Consider the following 12,486-nt stretch of genomic DNA (forward strand, 5'->3'; position numbering starts at 1 on the left):
CAACTAAGGTGCCTAATAGGATGGCGGATGGACGCCACCCACGAGGTGGAGGGACCGTCCGCAGGGGCAGCGGTGGTCCCTCCGGTGGAATTAGGATGTGACCGCCACCCTGGCAGTCACATCCCGTATATTTAACATTGCGGCGGGTGCTGCTTTAAGCATTGCCGCCACGGAAAGGCATGTCCTCAAGCTCATCCAAATATGGCTGGCGGTGTCTGATAGACACCGCCACCATATTAGAGCTTTTCCGCCACGGTCGGAAGGCGACCGCAGCGGAAAAAGCGGCGGACGGTCTTCCCGTCCGCCGATGACCCCCCAGCCATCCTAATGTGGCGGGGGGTCTTTTCATTTACCGCAGCGGTGAATCCGCATCCTCCGGGCAGGCGGTGGCTTCCGCCGGCCCGGAGGATGCGGATTCACCGCAATCCTAATCGACCCCTAGATTCTTTATTAACATAAAACTTGAGGAGTCAGTGTTTATCACGCTGCTTGAGTTTTTGGAAGTACTTTCTAATTTTTGTTTGTAAACCAAAGGAATGTTTGTATTACATGTGCGTGGAAAATACATGTGGTTCTGAGACGTTTTCCTTTCAGCGGTGAGTCTCATTGGGCTCGAGTTAAAAAATGCCTTCACTTTGCAGTCAGGGTAAGGAAAATCACACAGAGATCTTCATGTTAAGATAGTCAGCAGCTGTTTCGACAAACATTACCTGAAAACACACCCATCACTAACAAGAAGAAAAACACTGCATAGTGGCCACTACACAGGGTCACTTTCTGTCTAATTCTCATGTTATTCCAGGGGTGTTGCTGTACTTCCAATCCTACTTCCTGCGCCACTGTGGAGGGGTGGATGGGAGAGGGAATGGGGCGTGTCCTTTCTCCACCAAAGTTTGATGAGGGGCTACAATCCACTCCATGTGTACTCTTAAGCTATGCAGGTTGTTTTACATGATAAATTGCCAGTCGTTAAGAGGTATTGTTGCAAATGCCTCTGGTTCACGGAGAGCAAGATAATATAAAATATGTTTATGACTGTCTCTGAAAACCCTCTGTGACTTGGACGAAAGATGCCCGTCGCTTTGAAAGCCTCAGCCTAAGAATGGATTTATGCTTGCAATCACTGTATGGAGCCTTGCTAAGGGAGGCTTATTTATTGGTGTTTGCTGAAACAATTTCCACCAGCCTCTGATTTACAAAGGTGTAGCTTGGTCAGAAACAGATGGGAGGAGAGGGAGCGTCAGATTTCCCAATAATCAGGCTGGGAAATCTTTTTAGCATACACTATCTGAGAAGCAGGGCATGATGGGAGCTGAAGGGGCAGTGGAAAGGGAGAGCAGTGTGGATTGTTAGTCGTACTTAAAGCAAAATATTTTGAAAAATAACCCATATGTTAGCAAAATATTTTGAAAAATAACCCACATGTTTGAAGAACTTCAAGGGGGGAAAAACAGAGCTGGCAAAATGAGAGGAAAAAAAGAACTTCAAGTGAGAGATAGTGTGTGTGTGTGTGTTTTAGTCTGTGTGTGCATGTAACAATCCTAGATGAAATCCAACAGACACCTTACCATACCCGACTGTAAGCACCTGCCCTCAACTATTTACTTCAGAATACATTTATAAGGGGGGTGCACCAACCCAAACACCCCCTGAAGCTACGCACCTGCTGATTTAAGGTGTGTGTTCTGTTTGCAGATTTGGAGATGTAACATTTTAATTTTAACTGGTATTTCTCCCCTCTGGCTCCATATGCCTCCAGCCTTCAGCCCTGTGCCTCATTACGAGCTCCCTGGATTTGGGCCTGCTAAGTCCCATTAATGAGTCAAGTTAATTTATTAATTCCTCATTTGGCTGCTGAATGTGAAAAGATGCACTGTATTCCCATGGATCTTAGAATATAGTTACCAGCAAAATCTGAATGAACTGGCCACTCGTAATGAGAGCTCAATTCGTTTTCTTTCATGCTCTCGGTGAGGTGCAAAACACACTCAACACACCACAGTTTAATTCCTTTAGCGGCTGATATATTTTGTCTACTTATACAAACGTGACAAAATACTCTTTTTGGCTTTTCTCTGAAGCCTACTAGACTTTGATATTTCATCCACATGTACACAGTTTTATACAATAGCCCTTCTTTATTCCCTTTTACTAATATTTTACTGGTTTCATCCATTTAATTACTACTGCATTTCTAAATTACAAGATGGTTTCTCCTCTGATGCTTATGTAATATTTGCGATTTGTTTACTGAGTTTCACTCATTCGTAATCATGATTGTACCAATTATGCCTTATTCTATACAAGACTACAATATATATAAACAATATAGATATCATACCATGTCGATAACTGTCATGTCCTATTCAACTTTCTCTTAGGCATGTGAGAGAGATTTGCAGTGCGGGGGTGGAACCTGCTGTGCCATCAGCCTGTGGCTGCGAGGGCTTCGAATGTGTACCCCTTTGGGGCAAGAAGGAGAAGACTGCCACCCGTTCAGCCACAAGGTATTGGAAAATATTTTCCTGCTCTTACTCTGAATGGGCCAGGTGGCATATGAAACCGCTGGAACATTTTCAAGTTCCAAAATAATATTAAATGTCTTGAAGTGAACCCATAATGCACTTCTGCACAGGCACCGAAAGGAGGCATGCACACATTTTTTGTAGCATCGGGCTTTCTAAAATATATATACACAAACGGTATAATTTTGAGAGTTTATTGCATGACCTGCAGACAGCACAACGTTGAACCTCTGTAGTTTCTACACTTCAATCAATCAATTAATCATATACTTTATTCGACATTTAGAAAATACCATAAAAGTGCATAATAATACAAGTACATAGATATTTAATAAAACAATTTCACAATCAATTACAAATAATTGAACCTTTCTTGTACAAACAATTGATAGCCTATAAAACATAAAACATATTTCAGCAAATCCCCCTTGTTTTCCTTAATTTGAATGCTAGCTTCAAAAAGTTCACAATACATAGGGTCATTGGCCATTTGCAAGAATAATAAGGCAACCCTGGCATGCCTAAACTTGGACTGTTTTAAAATGCTTAACAAAAAACGGCGCCTTGGCAATGAGTAAAATAATAATACAAAATGAAGGGTATCCTGAGTGGACCGATAGTCGCAACCGCTGGGACCCTTCTGCTCAACAGCTAAAGTAAAACCTGGCGGATCTGCCATTAAATGATGTAAAAGGTTGGGCCTAAAACGAGTGAATAAAAATCTATCCTGCGCATTTGACTTGAGGGCTAAGTAGGGTTCCATACCCTCACAGGTCTTCAACAGACTGTGAGAGCGAACAGAGTGTTTGCCCCCTTCCCGTACTTCTCTTTGAGAGGCTACATGATTACAAAATATCCTCTTAACTCTGTTCTTGTCCTGGCTAATAATTGCCCTCAGATTTAGAAAGAGGTCCTTACACCCAATTCCCTCTAAAGAAGACTTCACATACTTCAACCGTGGGATGCTCATCCCTTTATCCCTACTGAGGCAATCCATAATTATTTGTCTGTTCAGTTTAGCCTCTGGGTTAACCCAGATCTTAAGCCAGGCCGTAATTGGTTTAACCTGAACCAAATCCTCGATGTGAACCATGCCCAATTCCTCGTGAGTGATATAGGGAGAAGTACATTGTGGAATTTTGAGCAATTTTCTCAAATATTTATTCTCCTCTATCTGTAGCTGGTGATTATCGCTATAGCTCCAAACTTCAGCCTCGTGTAACACTTTAGAGCAACAGATCGAGCTATACAAATTCACCACTTGCTCAGGTGACCAGCGACCCAGCCTACGACCATAATTCATGATTGAACCTGTGGAGGACACTAACTTACTACAACACTCCTCAATTAGTGTTTTACAATGTAAAACTCATCAAATAAAATGCCTAGGTATGAAAAAGTCTGCACCTTCCCTGTGCTATGGTCACCTATTTTGTAAATAAACTTCTTGCAAGGTTTGTTCCCTACCTCCATGACATAGGACTTAGTCAGGTTGGCCGATAAATCTAATGTGTCCATAAAACTGACAAACCTGACTATCAGATGCTGGAGTCCCTTCGTCTACAATTATTCACAAAAGTATGTGCCCATTAAATCCGGATGTGTCTGGTAACTGGATTAACCGGCCAAATAAGGAATACAAATTGTGTGGGTATTGAAATAACACTTCAGGGGTCCTGCAGTATTAAGTTTAAATCTTTGTTCACAGCACGTCAGCCACAGCATGACAGATATGCTCATTCAGCATCAACTGAATCGCATAGAGTTTAGAGTCAGGAGGGGAAGAGCACAGAATGAAAAGCAGAGAACAATCCATATTCTCCCATCATCAAGTTTGCCAGCAGTGCAAAACAATTTCAGTACTTTAAAAAAGATTTTTAAAAATGGGTAATTTTCTTGTAAATAAAGGAGACCTAATAACATAAAAATCACCAACTTATATATCTTGACTTGAAACAGCTTTCTGAAGATCAAAATTCTTCTTTCGATCCCTTCTAGGCATAGGCCAAAAATCCGTTCCGCTTGCGAAATTTGTGGATTTTCGGCAATTTCGCGATCCGCAAATCTCGCGAAATTGCTGGAAAATTTGCAAATTCGCTTGCGGGCGGATTATTATTTTTTTGTTGGCCAGCTCACTCAAGGGACCAAAGTTACAGGCACACACGGTCACTGGAGGCAAATCTTCTGGCCCTTTACGCAGATGCAGAGTAGGAAACGCACTATACATTTACCCAACGAAGTAGCACTTACTGAAAGTACTCCAGTTGAGTAGAGGTATTACACATGACAAAACGGTGGCATCTTCGTGGATAACTATGCAGGGCAGGATTCATTCTGGCACGAGGCTCCTGTCACAAAAATTAAACCTCAACAGGAAGCACTTACAGATATAAATAAAGCAGGTGCCTGAGTTAAAGCTCAAATTCAGTAACATTTTAATCAGCCCAAAACATAAGTGAGCACGGTCGAGGCTGGCCAAGTGTGCTTTAACCCCATATCTACCATCGAAAATTAGCTGTAATACTCGAGGGAGGTCTTTGAATCCATGAGTTTCTCGAGCGCAATCCCCGTGTAGTTCTTGTGACAAGGAGGCTGCTTTCTCCTCACCCGCTGCCCTGTTCGCTCTCTGACCCTTTATACACAAGAGGCATGTTGACACGCATAGAAGCCCCTCCCGTTTGGCCCCGCACCACACACTAGCGGTATCAAACGTCTTTCCGCCCTTTCCCAACTATGATGGATAGCTCACTCAAGGGACCTCGGCGTCTTTTGGCGCGGTGGCAAAGTTACAGGCACACATGGTCAGTGGAGACAAATCTTCTGGCCCTTTACGCAGCTGCAGTGTAGGAAAAGCACTATACATTTACCCAATGAGGTAGCACTTACTGATTTGCCAGTAGAAAGTACTCCAGTTGAGTAGAGGTATTGCACATGACAAAACGGTGGCATCTTCGTGGATAACTATGCAGGGCAGGATTCATTCTGGCACGAGGCTCCTGTCACAAAAATTAAACCTCAACAGGAAGCACTTACAGATATAAATAAAGCAGGTGCCCGAGTTGAAGCTCAAATTCAGTAACGTTTTATTCAGCCCAAAACATTAGTGAGCACGGTCGAGGCTGGGCAAGTGTGCTTTAACCCCATATCTGCCGTCCAAAATTAGCTGTAATACTCCAGGGAGGTCTTTGAATCCATGAGTTTCTCGAGCGCAATCCCCGTGTAGTTCCTGTGACCAGGAGGCTGCTTTCTCCTCACCTGCTTCCCTGCTCGGTCTCTGACCCTTTATATACAAGAGGCATGTTGACACGCATAGAAGCCCCGCCCGTTTGGCCCCACACCACACACTAGCGGTATCAAATGTCTTCCCGCCCTTTCCCAACTATGAGGGACAGCTCACTCAAGGGACCTCGGCGCCTTTTGGCGCGGTGGCAAAGTTACAGGCACACATGGTTGGTGGAGACAAATCATCAGGCCCTTTACGCAGCTGCAGTGTAGGAAAAGCACTATACATTTACCCAACAAGGTAGCATTTACTGGTTAGCCAGTAAAAAGTACTCCAGTGCAAATCGCACTTTGTGGGAAAATCCACAAGTTCGTGAAAAAATCCGCGAATTTGCGGATTCTTTTGCGATTTTGCGCAAATTCGCGGACCGCAGATCTGCAAAATTCACCCACTTTTCATCCTTGATCTTCCCATTGTCAATCTCCCATCGAACACTACTCTCCTTCTTTAACTCATCCAGTTTGGAGAGAGACTTCTGTGCTTCCCTTTTTTGCTCTCTCTGAACAAACAAACTTTTCATCAATTCATCCTTTCAGTTTCTACCTATACTTCTCTCCAATTGTAAACATTACCTTATCTCTCTGTTAAACCTCTCCACCGTACAGTTTGCTTTTGTATGATATCCCTCCATTTCTCTCAAATTAAGCCTGAAACCACTGTCAGTCAACATACACAAACGTTACTTAGAAAGTCTGTGAATCTTTTAGTCTCAATGCTGTACACACATGCTAATTCATACCCAATAAAAAACTGATTAACAAACACAAGAAGGAAGGTATTTCATTTTTCTCCTTTTAGCTGGCCTAAATATCCAACTAAATATCTTCTCATGATTAATAAGGTAACTTTTTAATCTTCTTTGGTGGTGTCTTAACTTTGTACATCATGTCACCATTCATGCATTCACAACAATCTTGGACCAGTTTCTCTATTTGGGTATCCATGCCAAGCCACCTGTAACTTTACCTGATTCTTGCTTGATAACCTACATTTCACATTCACACAAACAAATTACATCCTATCTTTATGAGGGTCTGGTGGACTGAGAGGAGAGATGGGTTGCCTATATTTCCATCCTCCTGTTTATAGTGTGAAACACAGCAAGGCAGATAAGACAAAGACGGTTCGATATTGGCAGATTCCACAATTTTGCTAGACCATATAGACCTCAATAATTACTTTATATGGTCAATGGGGGACCCTAATCAAAACTCTTATGAATCATTTAAAAAAATGTGATAGGCGTGGCCTAGCACACCCTCTTGGTGTCATACTTCATCATCAGCCACCCTACCATGCCACTGCATTCTCTAGTGGCGTATCGGCTTCACCAGTGAGGTTATTGGGAGCCTATATAGATGAAGGCTGAGGTGGGATTGACACAAAGATAAAAGTTACAAATCTCAGGCATCTTCACTAAGGAGCTATCTTTATTCAGTTGTGAGAGTTCAAAGAATTGAAAAACGACTATACAAACAGCAGGAAATCTTCACCTCCAAGTTTTTAATAAAAATGGTCAATATGGTAAAAGCAGCCTGAAAGTATCTGGGGACAATTGTCCAGAGTGAGGTAAATACATATGCGGAAAACTCCAAGTATTTCCTTGATTAGGATCCTACCTCTATGCACTTGGTCTGGTTAGATTTTCAAAATCACTCTAAATCTTAAATTAGTACTTGCAGTGTTCGCTTTCTGTGATATGGCCTAAACATCACTAAAGCTTTAGACAGTTGCATAACTATTTCCAGAGCCTCCAGTGAAGCCAGATAGACTATCTTTGAAAGGAAATCCATTACCACTCATATTCATTCATACTAATGTAAGCCTTTGAATTAAGATATATCAGTCAGGAGATCAACCATGCAAGCCAGGTTCACAAAATTACTGCTGACCAAGACCAAGTGATCCAATTTCGTACATAAGTTAGGGAGAATTACAAGTTTATATAGGAGTGCAGGGGCATAACCACTTGTGAAATGTATGTTATTTGATCTTTTATGATGGAACAATATATTTTATTTAATTTTCCTATCTCTGATCTTCCCCTTTTCTGAGCTCCAAATCTGTTCTATTCATTAAATACCCCCTCTGCTCCCTGCCCTCTCTGACCACTCAATATCCTCTCGGCCCCTGCCCCTTCTGCTCACACATTACTGATTCTGGTCCCTTTGAACGCAAACTGCCTTCCCATTCCATCCCCTGCCTGATGAGACACTGCTCTTTCCTCTCACTGCCCCTTCTGCTCATACACCTAACCTCTGCTCCCTGCATCTTCTGCTCACACATTGACACTCTGTTCCCTTCACCTCTAATCAATCATTGTCTTCTCTGCCACTTCTTCTCACACACCTCCCCCTCTGCACCCAGCCTCATCTGAACACTAACTGCTCTCTCTACTCAATGCCCTCTGTGCTCATATACTTACCCTCTCATCTTCCTGCCAATTCTAATCATACAGTGCTTCTCTTCTCCATGCCCTCTCTGAACTCTCATTGCTCTCTCTGCTCCCCACCTATTCTGCTCACACACTGTCCTCTCCTTCATCTCTCCTCTGAATGCTCACTGCCCTTTCCGCTCCATTCCCCATCAGGTCACACACTGTTCCCGTTGAACATACAATACCGTCTCTCCTCCCTCCCCTTTCTGCTCACACATTGTCCCTTCTGCTTGCACACTGCATTCTCTGCTCCGTGCCCGCTGTAGTTGCACACTGTAAAATCATACGCTGTTGTCTCTGCTTCCTGCCCCCTCTGCTTACATACTGCTCCTCTTCACTTACACTGCCTCTTTGGCTCACAGTTCCACTGGTCCATGTCCTCTCTGATTACTCACTGCAGTCTATTCTCCCCTATACTTCTGCTCAAGCACTGCTTCCTCTGCTGTCTGCTCCTTCTACTTACACCCTGCCCCTGAATCCTTGCTATTATCTCTGCTCTCTATCCCTTCTGGTCACACACTGCCCATTAGCCTGGGCCCGTTCTGAACATTCACTTTCTCCTCTACTTTTTCTACTCTCTGCTTTCTATTCTCCAGGCTATTGCTTAAAACAAAGCAGACTTGCTTAAGGGCTGAGAAATAATAGCAACATTCTGAATGGTCCAAGAACAAAATTCTGCTAAACATAAAAATGAACGCACCTGATCCTTATTCCACGGTCTGGGAGCTTCAACAATACTATTCGTAAAATAAATCTTTGGACTAATTCCCTCACCTGAGATGATATGACCCAAATAAGTCACTGCCGTCACCCGAAACTTGCATTCTCCTTCTTGATAACCAACCCTGCACTCTGCAACCGCTCCAATGCCTTCCAAAGAATGTCATCAAGCTCTTGCAAGTTTTTCCTTAGACCACTATGTCATCCTGAAAGAACAGCCCCTAATCCAGACCCACAAGCACTTATTTCATGACTATCTGAAAATAAGCCGAAGCAAGACCAAAAGGCATGCAAATATATCCAAATGCCCCCAGAAGAGTCACAAATGACGTCAAAGGCCTGGAATCAGGATGAAGCATGACCTGGTGGTAAGCAGAGGACAAACCAATCACACTGAAAATCTGAGCATTCTTCATGAGTGACAAAGTTTCCGTTATGTTTGGTAGGGTTTATCTGTCCACCCAAATGTACTTTTTCAATCTCCTTAAGTCAGCACACAAACAAATCTCCTTACCTCTATCTTTGGATGCCAAAACTATTGGAGATACACACTCAGAACTCTCTATCTCTTCTGTCACACCTCTTCCCAATAGCTTCTTGCTTCCCTGCTCCAACAGGGACAGCATCATATGGGGAACCATCCTGACCTTGGACACACTTGTTACAACCCCACTCAGGATGTACAGTTTTGTGCTCAAAATTCCTTAACAAACCCATCTAACTTCCAAACACTTTAGGAAATTTTAAACAAACCTCCTCAGGCAACTCCTGCCTGGCCAAATCTAACACTTTTTTTTTTTACATTTGGATGGAGTATTATACCCATATCTCTCTAATGTCTCCACCCAAAAAGGTTATCACCTCTCTTTACATCAGACACTTTACCAACTGTCTCACGATGAGCAAACTGAATTTTCATCACAGAATAACCCACAACTTTAAATGTCATGCCCCCATAACCCACCAGGTTAATTTCTGATGCTGATAATGTGATCTTCTCACATTCAAACACTGAATACGAATTTTTATCACCAATCATGGTGTAGGGTGATCCATGAGTCCGCAAGCACTGAAATTTGCCTATTTCCCACTATGATTTCACACTCAGGCATCTCGATTGGATCCACATCCACAAACTTATCATTCCTCACACTCAATACAATTTCTCTTCATCGTCCAAACAATTCACCACTTGTTGTTTGGAACCTCTGAACACTCATGAATAGTGCACTTTTTTAGCACATTGCTTACAAAATGCAAAACATCCAGGACTGTTCGATAAATGACCATTACTTTCAACTCTGAAACACTTTAAACCAACGCTTACAACTTCCTTCTGAGGATATTTTTTCCTTTTAACCGTCTTCTCACCATCTCTGTTTCTTGTTGCCCCAGTTTTTCTCAATCTTTTTCTGGGTGCTTATTCAGTCCCTTCACTTAATTCGCTGACATAGCCATACCTGGCACAACTTTTCCTTTCTCATCCAACATTTCTTGCACCCACATACTTGTTTTCTCCATAGATTCCACAATAGCTACCCCATCCTTCAAATTAGGATTTTTAGCAAGCAGCTTTTCCTGAACCTTGACATTATTTGATCGCTAATCAATGAATTCGAAAGATGATCAAATTCACATGTTTGAGCCAACGTAAAATGCTGCAACACAACTACTGATCTTTTCCATCTTCCCTTGCATTCTAGGAAAAAACTTATGTGTCTCTAATACCACATTGATATGCATACCAAAATGTTTTTCCAACATCTTAACTGACATATTAAATACATTATTGGGTTCACCTTCACCCTTACCAATGTCCATCTCATCAAGACTCTCATATACACATCTACCCTCAATCCCCAAATTATGTAACAAAATGGCTTCTTTGTGATGTGCTGAAACTTTCTCACCACCAATTGCAATCAAATATGGATCAACAATGTCCTTCCATTTCCACCAGGGCAATGTTGGTTCATTCTCAACCGAGAGAAAATTAGGATGTTCTGACATATTGGTGGCTGCCATGTTGTCAAATTGGTTAAATACCAAAACCAATTACAATAAAAATGAAAATAAATGCTCATATACTTCAATACTATGCACAATACTATATAAAACTACTGCAAGAAAAAATGGAAAAAGAAACACATTTACAATTATGTGCTCGTAGCATACACGAGTTCCATTCATACATACTATTCTCAGGAACACCACTCAATAAGTTGTAAATGGCCAACTAACAATTTCACAAGAAGTGAACAAAGAGAGGTACACAAAAAAAAATTAGCATGAATAAATAAATAAAATTGTGAATTAAAGATCGTACGATAAACAGTCATGCAAAGCCGAGTAAAATAAAGGTGTGTGCATCACCGAGTGCAAATTCAGGATGCCCCCAACCCCGACTTGCCACAAGTTTTTGACCTGAAAGCACAGTCTCTTGGAGCTCACCAGGTGCACCATGGATCACAATTCACACAACCAAACTGTCATGAGTCATCAATCACAACAAACAGTTTAAGATGCGTGCTTCATCCTTCCAGTATACACTTCCGCATGTGCATGCCGATGCCGATGCCGAAGTGATCACGTTGAGCACAATACCTTATGTGCTATCACTCAACAAATCAACTTCACTCAAGATGGCATCCAAAGCTTGCAGACAAGCTTCCACTTTACGTTCAGACGGGAACGTGAATTCGTCAATACTACTCTGTAATACACTTCCGTTCCAGATCTCACAGCACAGATATTTGCGCCCCATATTCGATGACGTTATCATTAGTGAGCAAACGACACCCTCGACACCATCTCCTTCAAAAAATTTACTTCTCACAGATTGTCGCCCTCTGCCCATTATTTTTAAGAAATCTGTTACTGAAACACCACACCGACACTAGGACTTCCCTCAGAAAGTGCTCTTCGCGTCTGCTAACAGACAGTCTGTATTGTCGAAGAAAGGAGATAATTTTTCCTTCTTTTTAAAAAAAAAGGATGTAGGTTGGTTCTTTTTAAAAAGAGGGTTGGTGATAATCCATCTTTTACCCAATCGTCGCCAATGTTAAGTTCCACAGAGTGACACAACCAAGGTTATCTTCAAAGAGGTTTATTCTTTACGAATGGTAGAGTCACCAATCCTTCCAGGTCACGATCCGCTCCAACTGCAAGAGCCAACCAACACTGCTCAGAACCCCCAACCCCTAAAACTTAATGACATCAACATGACATGGCTAACATTCCACCCTAGCACATAAACTCCACACACTCAAGTTATAACAGTTAGTTCTGTTCAAAATAATTTGGTATCAGCAGAGCAAGAAAATAATAAAATCTTTAAGTAATACGCTTTTAACATTTTGATTGGATGATACCCTTTTTATAAGAAGTATAGACCTCGAAACAATATATCATTTGAACTTCTCCATGACATCTCACTGAAATGGATTTGCTAATGTGGGGCAACCTGACTTTTGGCCCAGTGGCGCGGGAGAATTGGGAGGTTTGTCCCAGTCGTCTGTTCG

At 42.2% G+C, this 12,486-nt stretch overlaps 1 protein-coding gene across 1 annotated transcript in view; it reads left to right on the forward strand.

The window, feature by feature from the left end:
* Positions 1-1,422: 1,422 nt before the first annotated feature.
* The window catches only part of PROK1 (prokineticin 1), a 200,608-nt gene continuing 189,544 nt past the window's right edge, over positions 1,423-12,486 (forward strand). The window contains exons 1-2 of the mRNA XM_078640568.1: positions 1,423-1,488; positions 2,382-2,507. Coding sequence (XP_078496694.1) covers positions 1,423-1,488; positions 2,382-2,507 — 192 coding nt within the window. The remainder of the gene's footprint in view (positions 1,489-2,381; positions 2,508-12,486) is intronic.

This window comes from Lissotriton helveticus, chromosome 5_1 (assembly GCF_964261635.1).
Source record: "Lissotriton helveticus chromosome 5_1, aLisHel1.1, whole genome shotgun sequence".
NCBI lineage: Eukaryota > Metazoa > Chordata > Amphibia > Caudata > Salamandridae > Lissotriton > Lissotriton helveticus.